The sequence below is a fragment of the Hevea brasiliensis genome, chromosome 18 (assembly GCF_030052815.1).
Source record: "Hevea brasiliensis isolate MT/VB/25A 57/8 chromosome 18, ASM3005281v1, whole genome shotgun sequence".
In the NCBI taxonomy this organism is placed as follows: domain Eukaryota; kingdom Viridiplantae; phylum Streptophyta; class Magnoliopsida; order Malpighiales; family Euphorbiaceae; genus Hevea; species Hevea brasiliensis.
Window position 1 is genome coordinate 35,389,853 of NC_079510.1, and position 11,482 is coordinate 35,401,334.

Here is an 11,482-nt window from a genome sequence, read left to right on the forward strand (position 1 = left end):
CCACGTACATGGCAATATAACCTCTTCGAGCTTGAAGTGGGGTTTTATTCCCATTGTCGGTCCTGGAAAGCAGCTCGTAGGAAGACGATGGCTTGCTTGCGCCTAACATCTTGACGAGTACTGAACCTATTTTCCTTGCAAAAGTTCTTGGCGATGGCATGGTTGATGATCTTACAATCTGAGAATTACAAAGAATTAAACATAGGGGTGATCGATGAGCAAGCACAACAGGAAATTGGTTTTAAGGAGAGCTTTGAGAAGGAGAGAGAGAGAGAGAGAGAGAGAGAGACGGAGTAGAGGAGAAGATCAGTTGGATAGCTAGCAGCGGTTCAATTTATAGCAATGATGGGAAACTAATCTATATGGGATTTGGGTTTGCCTTATATTTTAACCTTGAAGTAAGCAAGCTTTGGAGTTTGGATTGATTTAGAACTTGTCAAGTGAATCTAGTTGACGTGATATTTAAAACGCGTCTAATTACGGAGTGATGAAAATATATTGATTGATAATTATCTAATTATTTAGTAGCCGCCATTGATAAATGCATATTACTTAATTAATCAGCTTTGGGGCTCTAATTAAGGATGAACTAATTAATTAAGTAATCAATAAAGAAGCTAAAATGTTATCCAGTTTCCAGGCGTATGATTGAGCGATATATATGAAGCATGGATTAGTTCTCGTTTAGTCATGGAAAAACATTTGTAGATTCCTTTGTAGTTTAACGTATACTTGATTATACTCGGGTGTGACTCCACTAATCAATAATGGTTATTTTAATTAAAATTATAAGATATAAATATATAATTTTCTATTTATTTAGTGTTTATACAGAGATAAGAATTTTTCATAATTTAAAAATTATTTTGCTATTAATACTCTATAGCCTTTTCAACTAATAATAAGTTGGTTCAGCAATATAAATCACATTTTTTTAAAAAAAAAATTAGCAATATAAATGACTTATAAACACTCTTAAGTGTCAATAAAAAATTAAAAAAAAAAACTCTCAAATGTCAAGAATTTGAAGTCCACTAATTATAGTATGAGAAGTTCAGTAATACTTTAATGAGTTTATTTATAATAATGCTATAAATTTTAATCTTAATATAAAATACTAATTCATGGACCAATGCAAGTGTTTGCCATTCCATTTCTTTTCTGCAAGATGTCTAATTTTACTTATATTTACTAAAAAAAAATTTAATTTAGTCATTTTTAATTTTTTATTTAAATTAATTTAAACTCGACTAAATTTCTTAATTTATTAATTTAAATAAAAAAATTAAAAAATCAATTTTTTGATTTTCGATAAATTTTTTATTTCTTAATTTAATCCTCAAAATTAAAAAAAAAATTCAATTTTTTGATTTAGTTAGATGGAATTGAATTTAAATTTGAACTTCTATATTAATTTAGAAAAAAAATTAAAAATAAATTAAATTAAATTTTTAAACCATTTCTTTTCCCACTTCTTTTTGTTTTTTTTCATCTGCATCACAGCTTCATTGCAAACATAAATAATCAAATTGAATATTTTTCCTATAAATATTATAAAAAAAAAAAAAACTAATTGCTAATAAACTCTTAGAAAAAAGAATTCTCCTATAAATATTATGAGTTGAGATAAGAATCTGCAACACAAAAGAGCCGCCAATTCCAAATGGTAAAATTTGAAAGGACAAGACTCAAAGTGTCAAAAAACAAAATCTGCATTGCATGCATGTCATGTTGAGGTAGAGCTACGTGGTTTTACCTAATTAGAGTAACCTTATTATTAGGTCAAAATTCATTCATTTTATTATTTTAACCCATCAATTCATTTTTTTTTCGCTTTCATTCTTGCCATATTCCCAACTCGCAGTTGTGGTGGTACTACATGTCTCTTCTCCTCTCTTCACAATTTTCTTTCTCATTTTCCAATTCCCTGCATTTAACATCCATTTTTCTATAGAAATCTCTTTTTCACAGTATCTCATTAGCAACCTCAAAAATGGTTGACAAAGAATTAGCCAGGACTGTTATAGGCATCATGGGTATGTATTTTAAACTCAACCCACAAATTTATTCTCTACTTAAATATATATGGCTTTTTTTTTCTCAAATTATTTTATTTTATTCATTGATTGCAAAGGTATTCTAGCTCTTAGATTCTCTTAAGTTTCTTCCTCTTCATTTGATTGCATTTTAATTTTATTTTTGTTTTTGCAGGAAATATACTCTCTTTTTGCTTATTTGGTTCGCCAATGTAATTTAGATGTGCCCTTCTCCTTCCTTCTAAGTCACTTGATATGATATTAATGTGCTATTTAATTACTTAATTATTAGCTATAGCTAATTGAAGGGGCTTGAAAATTCTTTGCAGACCCACGTTTGCGAAAATTTTGAAAAGCAAATCAGTTGGGGATTTCAAGCCAGACCCCTATCTATCAACCTTAATGAACTGCTTTCTATGGGATTTCTATGGCCTGCCAATGGTCCATCCAGAAACTCTCTTGATTACCATCAACAGTATTGGACTAGCCATGTCTGCTCTTTATATTACCATCTTCTTGATCTATGCTGAAACGAAAGCCCGAGTCAGTATTTCTATAATCATTAGTTGCCAATAATAATAATAATAATAATGAACACCGGTGCTAATTATTTTTTCCTCTCTCTAAATATACGTGTCACTATTTCAGGTTAAGGTGATTGGATGGATCTTCATACAGCTTGCGTTTATGGTCATTTTGGTGACATGCACATTGAAGTTTATCCATACCAACGAACATAGGTCAACCATTGTTGGAATCATTTGTCTCATATTTAATGTACTAATGTATGCTTCGCCGCTAACCATTATGGTATGTTATTTTTTTCTTTTTCTTTTTCAATAAATTTTTATCAATTATAGATTTAAAATATATTATATATAGTAAATTTATATATAAAATAAATGAAATTTATATATTTATATGTATATTTAATCAACTATGATCCAAGATATAAACTTGTTGACTTATATATTTATCATAGGTGAGTCTCATTATATATCTTATTTCTTGAATTCATAATAATCTGAATATAAATAAGAAAATTTCTTATATTCTGATATTATAATAAATTAGATTTAGATAAGTTTTTCCAAGTATATATTAAGTAATTATCTCTTTGTTTTTAATTAATTACAGATAGAAGTTATTAAAACAAAGAGTGTCAAATACATGCCATTTTGTCTCTCCTTAGCTATCTTTTTCAATGGAATCATGTGGGTCCTTTACGCTGTGATTGATAAACTCGATCTCTTCATTTTGCTACGTATTTTTTTCTTTATGTTTTCGCAATAGCATTAACCTTTAATATATATTATTCAATTACAATGATATAGTGTATTAAATAATAAAAAAAATGTTATTTAAATGGGTTTTGATTTATTAATTGTTTTGCAGATTGCAAAATGGTGTGGGGTTACTATCAGGAGCAATACAACTAACTCTCCATGCATGCTGCTACAAGGTTACCCTGAAAGATGAAGATGATGACAAGCCGGTTAAAGAGCTTCAACCCTCCGCTGCAGATGCAAAGGCTTAGTGTTGTAGTTTAGTAAACAAATGAATCTCGAGAGAGATCTAAAGTTGTCGAATTCCAGCTCCGATTAAAACCAGTCAACTGGAAAAACGTTATCGAGCCTACTGCTATAACTTCAGTCCTTTTCCTTGGATAAAGCTCTTCCTGCTCAGCTCTTAATGTTGAAGCTGAAGCAGTACCTTTTTCTCGGGAAGTGGTTCTGGAGGAGGGCTTTTCTTCCATCATTGTTGAAAGTTACTGTACACATAATGTAGAAGCTTTGCAGCCCAAGAACTATGATTTGCTTGCCTAGGATATATCTCCAATATTCTTGTCCATATTACAGAGTTCTTTTCTTTTTCTTTTTTTTTTTTCTCTAAATCATATTTTTTATTAGTATTAAATCTAAGGAAAACCTTAACAAATTAAATAAATCAAATTAAAATCTTGATAATAGACTATCTCCAAAAACTCAATCTGCGACTTAATAAAATATTAAGTGAACAAATCTGAAAGGTACACAACATAAAGGCATCTATTAAAAAATATCAGCAATTATAAATTCTTGCTCATGTTACAGAGAATTTCTTTTCATTCATAGAGGGGCAAACCACGTTACTCACCATCTCTCTTATGATTTTTTAATGATGCGCATGTTTCTCCTCATCTATTGAGTATAACGTAAGAGTATTAAATATAAAGATATAGACAATTTTTTTCATAACTAACTTTTAGGGTTGAGTTAAGTCGATTCTTGTCTTAATATTAGGCCACCCTTTGTCTCAAAACTAAGAATGCTAAAAAGAAAAGTTCAATAGCTCCATATGAAGGAAATAGTTGACCTAATGACTAGGAGAAAGAGAAGCTCTCAGCCATTTATCTAAGCAAAGACTATATTCTATTCATCCTCTATAACCACTGCAAATATATTAATCTAATCTTCTTGATCTTGCCAGATAATCAAGCTTAATTCTCTTAGCTCTGGTAAAGTGCGGTTGGCAAAAGTTGCAAATAATCACTTTGGCAAAAGTTGCAAATAATCACTTTTTTTTTTATTTAGATTTTCCTCCTTAATTTAATTTGGGCCTCAACCCATAACAGATATAAGCTCAAAATATGATGCTGGGCTACATTTTCTGAAAGGGATGTTGAGTGTCATAACAAGATTCTACTGCCTAGTTTCACTTTTGCATCAATATTCTCCACTAACTTTTGTTTTGCATCAAAATAAATATTTTTTTAATACCCAAATTCTACATTGAAAGGCATATATGAGTTGTATTCTAGCTTTACAAAGTAATTTTATCCAACCCAAGGATAGCTATAATGTCCTGAAATTTTTTATAACGTTGTAAAGTTTGCTTAATTCTTTGTGCAGTTTCATAATGCTACTCATCAAATATCTATAAATTATTTTATGAGATTTTAAATTTATAATTTTATAGTTTTATAACAAAACGATGCATTACATTTTTATTTTTTAAATGTCAGTCACAATAATTTTAATTATTATTATTTTCATTCTTTTTATGTGCTAATTAAATTACTTAAATTATAATAAAATTTTTTATGATATGATTAAATTATCTTTTATTATACCTAATTAAAATAATTTGACTAAATTACCTTTCATCAATAAAGAGGAAAGTGATAAGGTAAGTTAAAGCTCCCCTCAAATTACATTCATGCTCACGCACTGGATGAAAATTCGTATATTTTGAATCCTAGTTATAGCTTCTTTATTGGTACAATTTGCAGAAAGCCTTAATTGGGGAGTGACCATTTTATCCTTGGAAGGTTTAACATAGCATGAGTTCAAAATATTTTCTTTTGATTTTCACTATTTTTCTCTGGATGCCAATCTTCCACAATCCTCTTATATCTTTATTTGTTCAAGAGTTTTATTTGTTGCTGCTGTTATCTGTGTTCTATTGGATTTCTGATTTCACATGTGTCTTAACAGGAGCTTGGTTTGTACAAGGCTCAGATAAAACGTCCATTCAATGCATTTGGAACAATGGCCATGGCCTGAGATGCGAGGATTTGAACTTGAAAAGCTGCTTCTCCTCAATTTATCCAAACGCTTACTTCTTTAAAAAAAAAATTAATTTCATTTTTGACAGGAGTTTGAGAACAATTCAGCTTCAAGCCAGGTATTTTGGCTGCTGATAGAAAGTGAACAGATTCAAATTTGTCATTTGTATGTTGGCCAGTCAAATAAGATGCATGTTTCTTACAAATCAGAGCAAGAACAAGGTAAAAGAAAAAGAAGAGCTTTACAGAATGCTTTATCTGATAAAGAAACAGTTGCTGCAGGGCTCCTCTTAGCTTCTAGCCTCCGCAGTTTACCATAACCACCTCCCAGTATCTTCAAATGAATAAGATACCAATTCAAACTTTAGAATACACTGTCCCACAATCCTGGAAACAACATTTACGGCCCACGGTACCTGCGGAAACAGAGACAGCCTTGAGGTTGATCTACAGGGAGCATACCTCCACCCTTGGATGTGTCGATTGCTGCTAACATGGACACAACCTCCTCCATTTCAGGCCGCTTGTCAGGATTTGCATCCCAGCATCGCTTCATTACATTGGCAAAAGAGCTTGGGCAACAACGGGGTATTTCTGGCCTCAGATTCTGATGTTTCAAATACAAGTTCATTGTTTATTACCTTATTTTCACAGAAATGGATATTATAATGATTATAAACAGTACAACCATTACTGCTATTTTGTTTTTCTGCTACAAAAGAAAACAATTAAAATACTTCATTTACCTGTCGGACAACAGCAGATGTTACTTCTGAGAAACTGAGGTCTGGATATGGCATGTCACAGCAGTATATCTCCCACAGGCAAATTCCAAAACTGTACACATCGCATTTTCGATTATATGGTTTGCCGTTGAGAACCTGTCCCAATTACAAGTTATTGACAGCAAAATAACAAAAAGATGTATTCAAATCTGAAAGGAAGCCAAATGACATTTTAAAAGTTTCTTAAAAAATTCCAATACATTGATAATCAGCCATATAAACAAAAATCTGAAAGCTAAGATGAAGCAACATCAATCCATATTATAGCTGAGGCTTCAAATAGTAAAAATTCTGATAAGGCACCTGCGCCTAATAATTTGTATATATATATATATATATATATATATATATATGCACCACTAGGACAAAGTTCTTTGGAAACAAAGTTAATTGCCACCATGACTTGAATCTGCGTTTCTTTTCTTTTCTTTTCTTTCTTTTTTGGAATTAGCCTGATGAAACATTAGTTTTCACTCAGGAAAAAATCTGTATCAACATAATGTGAAGCATCCATGAAAACCAAGACAAAGATCAACTTCACAGCCAATATTCTGTAGAAGCAGCTATAATCCAAGCCTATCAATTTTTAGCAACTATACAATAAGTAATATATCCTCTTCGAGTGCTTTGCTGGCAAAGCAATTCATAAGTTGCATACCTCAGGTGCCATGTAGCCAAGTGTTCCAGTCTCTCCAGTCATGTCCTTAGGATTTGATGCTTCCAGGCGAGCAACACCAAAGTCGGCTATTTTCACTGTACCTGTCTTGTCCAGAAGCATATTTTCTGTTTTAACATCTCTATGGACAATCTTCTTAGAATGGAGATAGCTCAACCTATAAGAAATCCAAACAGAAGCTTCAACACACTCAAGTTATATTGTATTTCAATTTCAAAAACAAAACTAGAAACATTCATGAAAATAAGTTTTAAATTCAGTAGATTTGAAAATCACATAAAATACAGATGGGGCATGAGAATTTAACCCTCGTGCAAGATCCAGTGCCAATTGCATAACCACTTTAAACGCCAGCTTCCTTCTCCTGTTCTTTATGAGGTAAGATTTTAAAGCACCCCCAGGACAATATTCAACAACAACACAGCAAACATTACTTGGCATGCCCATGTGACCATTCTCTGTTTGTATATTCAACTCTGACAAGCCCATTGTTGCCCCAATAAACTGCCAACCAAAAAAAAAGGCCTGATTAGTGACCAAGATGATAAGAATGAGAGCTAAACAGTGAAACATGGAGTTGAACACGTTGAAGATGCTAAACATACCCTTCTAGGAAACAAATGACAAAATGCAAAAGCAATCCTATTTACAGATAACGCAAGGAAATTTTGCAATATTTAAATTCAATGTTGTTTCGCTCCTCAAAATGAAGACCAGTAAAAAGATCACTTAATAGTTTTTTAACCTGTGTAAAGACATCAAATTAAGCATACTAGCAATCTCACAAGTACCTAAACAAGGAAAATATTAGATTTCTTGGCACTTTGTATGTTTTAAAGTTTTATGTTCACTTCCCCACAAAAAGAAAAAGTAAATTTATAAATGTTCATTTCCATGAGACCATAAACGATAGAAAAGTTGCACCTTTTAATTATTTCACAGCATGACAGCTTAAAGGTGACTGCTCACATGCATCTTCTAATGGTCAAGAAAATTTTAAGGTAGCACAAAAGTTTTGGCTTGGAAAATGTATATGCCATAGTCGTATTGACTTTTAAATTTGAAATACTGTTCTGACAAAAAAGAGAGAGAAAGAGACAGAGAGAGAGAGAGAGAGAGAGAGAGAGATCACACGAAGGAGAGGAAAGAAAAGAGTCATAACATCAAATTTTACCTTAGTTACATTAGGATGATCAAGCTTGTGCCACACAGCGACTTCTTGTGTAAAAGCTGCTCTAAGTGAGGCTATTTCAGCCTCTGACCTGTGACCCTCCTCCCCCCAATCAAGAAGTTTAACTGGGATAGATAAAGGAAAATTTTTAATATATGCTAAATATTGAAAAAATATAAAACTGGGAAAGGGGGCTTAGGAATTCAATTCCTGAATCCTGATTCATTTTGTTGGGAAGAAAGAAATAATAATTACATAGCTAAGGACAACTACAATTCAGAAAAAGTAACTTTTTACAAATTAGATTATGCTGATTACTAAATGAAAAATCACAGAACATACCCCAAAGTATGCAATTAAAGATTAGTGTGGCAATTAGATTCTATTATCCCAAAATAATTGTGGAAGGATTTACTTAGAAGTTGAGATAAGCATCCACTTGGCAGCCTTATAGATAGGTACAGGAGAAGAGTCCATATCAGTTCAGGTGCCTTCACTCACCTCCCAAAATTGTTATATCCAGAAAGTGACATGCAAAGATGAGAGCAATCTAGTGATAAGTTTGGACACATGAAAGTTGAGATAAAAAGAAAAGCATCTCTGGCGTTGCTGCAGCTACCCATTAACTCATTCAATCTCGTGAAATCACAGATTTAGATCAATAAGGGTCAATCCCCAATTACTTAATGATTAATAAACATAAAACTGTGATCATTCAGCTGAAGAAAAGAACTTTAAAAAACAAATGGATCTGTTTTCCTTTGCTTGTATTGCAGATTTAAATAAATGAATAACCGACTTCAACAAAGCAAAGTAATTATTATAGGCTTTGTTAAGAGGAAAATTATCATCTCTTTTATTTCCCTAAATATGACATAAACAAATTTGCATCTTTGCCACTCAGCACCTAGACAGAAATTCTACAAAGAGCAATCTTAGGGAATGAAGAAAAACTAGGTAAAACCGCACTCGATGCTTAGAAAAAGGTAAAGAAATTTTATGAAAATAAATATTAACAATTGCATACCAGCAAGGAAGAGTAAAGCAATGCAGTTTTTAATCTTAGAAAACACAAAAAAAAGTGTTCCTTGGGAATTTCAATAAATGGTAAACTGATCAAAGTAAAGCCTAAAAGAGCCAAGGTTCCAACTTCTTACATCATAACAAATGCCAATCCATGTGGCATTTCACAGAAAACTTTAGCTCCCAAATGGTTTTACATATATCAGCAAAAAAAAAAAGAAATTGAATGGTAAGATGTTGCATGCATAATCGATGCGTGTGTACTAAAATATAAACAAGAATTGTTGAGGAATAAGGAACTTGGAGAATTGGGTAATGGTCTTTGAACAAATGGGTAACTTGGAAAACAAAAGAAAAATCCAAAAGGAATAGTGTGAGAACATACCAGCAACATCTTGGCCATCATAAATGCCACGGTGAACGGTGCCAAAGGTGCCACGAGCTATAACACCTTTGATGAAGAGCTTAGATGGGGCAATCTCCCATTCTTGCCTTGTTATAGTGTTGTTTAGAGGACTTTGCACTACTGTTTCTCCTTCTTCTCCATCTTTCTTGTTCTTGTTCTTCTCCATAGTCCATGCTCTGCTTAGATGCCTCTGGAGCTGCTCATCCAAGCTCTTCAGATCTATCTGATCTGCTCTCACATATCCACCACCACTTTCACTCTTCCCCTTCATTTCTTTGTGAAAGGAGTCTTTTCTTGCGGAAAAAAGAGCAAAAGACTCTTCCTTTCTCGGTAGAAGAGTGTCTGGGGGCGTTGTTCAAATGCAAAGGACAAAGAAGACAAAGAGTAACTGCCTGTGAACCTGTGGGTTCTGTTTCTGTAGTAGTAGCAGTAGTAATAGACTAATCGTGTAGTAGACTAGTAGTAGTTTTAGACTTTCTAAGTTTCAAGTATACTGTATGCCTGTATCTATACTAGTGACGGTGATGGTGATGATGTGATTACCATTATAATAATCTAACAATAACAATACTAAGCATAATCAATATGGTGGTCTCTTTCTCTCTGTGAGTGCTTCTGTACTAGCAAGAGCAATGGTAGAAGAGAAGAAGCTTATTATAAATTAAAATTAAAATGGAAAATAGACATGTGGGCGCATGGATACTGCCTGAAGAAGACGTGTGTTGATGACCCACTCTTTCTTTCTTTGATTCTTTAATTTATTATGACTCCCTCCAGCAGCTTCTTTTCTTTGCCCCTCTCTTTGTCTCTCTCTCTCTCTCTCTCTTATTTGATGCGATTCACGGTCAATCCTACCTTTTATTATTATTATTGACTATTGATTTCATCTAATTACTGTGAGTATAACATTTACTTGAGAGACTTAATTTCGAATCTCTGCAAATGGTTCAGCTGTAAAGTCAATATGACTTTTTTAACTCGCATTATTTCCTTCATAAACACTGGTGAATTTTTTGTATAAAAGGCCATATTTTTATCTAATTGACAATTATATTAAAGATTTTAATTTTAATTAAAAGACTAAATCTTTAATATTAAAAGTAATTATATTTAACTTTTAAATTCTATAATAACAAAATAAAATTTAAATTCCTTCAAATTGTTTTAGAGTTTGAATTCAATTGCTTTTAATTTTGAAAGTTTAATGTGTTAATTTAAAATTAAAATATTTAAATATAATTATTAATTAATGAAAACGTTTAATTTTTTTTTTTATTCAATAAACCTAAACCCTATTTCTTTCTCTGTTACTCTCCATGGTACTATTTGATGATTTTGAATCTCTATTTTTTTTTTTTTCATAGCAAATCCATTTTTTATATAAAATAAGTGGGTGAAAACACCAATCTCGCATCTTCACCATCGTTATTGAAAAGATCAAACTTATTGACTCTCAATTTATACCCTCTTATTTTATTTTGTTTTGTTTTATTAGTAAATGTAAGTTCATTGCATAAAAAACTCAGAAGCCAAATACATCGGATGAAGGCCTAACGCTAATTCTTAAGAGATCCAAAGAGAGCCTCCCACCCTTTGTAGCACCACCACCGTCCATACCAATCGGAAGTGATCGCTGGAGACAGAAATCAAGGTTTCACTAGTTGAAACTGTACAAAATTTGGGGCAGAATCCTCCAAGGGTAAGACTGAAACCCATAACCCAAGATTAAATAACCGTCTTCAACAAAATTTCCAGGCTCAAATAACCACCAACAACAAAGGAGAGAGGATGGCAGAGGCCATGGCATCTCAATCTCCTCTAGCGATGATGGGAAAACC

General features: G+C 32.2%; 2 protein-coding genes across 2 annotated transcripts; one reads left to right on the forward strand and one right to left on the reverse strand.

Moving 5' to 3' along the window:
- Positions 1-1,857: 1,857 nt before the first annotated feature.
- Positions 1,858-2,612, forward strand: LOC110634200 (bidirectional sugar transporter SWEET7b-like). Its single transcript, XM_021783150.2, has 3 exons — positions 1,858-2,036; positions 2,212-2,248; positions 2,366-2,612. The coding sequence occupies exons 1-3, from the start codon at positions 1,994-1,996 to the stop codon at positions 2,610-2,612; spliced, it is 327 nt and encodes a 108-aa protein (XP_021638842.2). The 5' UTR covers positions 1,858-1,993.
- A 3,108-nt stretch (positions 2,613-5,720) lies between these two features.
- LOC110632834 (serine/threonine-protein kinase STY13) lies at positions 5,721-10,278 on the reverse strand. The gene is made up of 6 exons (XM_021781184.2): positions 9,624-10,278; positions 8,219-8,340; positions 7,352-7,548; positions 7,027-7,201; positions 6,330-6,464; positions 5,721-6,190 (listed from the first exon to the last, which is right to left on the reverse strand). The coding sequence occupies exons 1-6, from the start codon at positions 9,913-9,915 to the stop codon at positions 5,984-5,986; spliced, it is 1,128 nt and encodes a 375-aa protein (XP_021636876.2). The 5' UTR covers positions 9,916-10,278; the 3' UTR covers positions 5,721-5,983.
- Between the last annotated feature and the right edge of the window lie 1,204 nt (positions 10,279-11,482).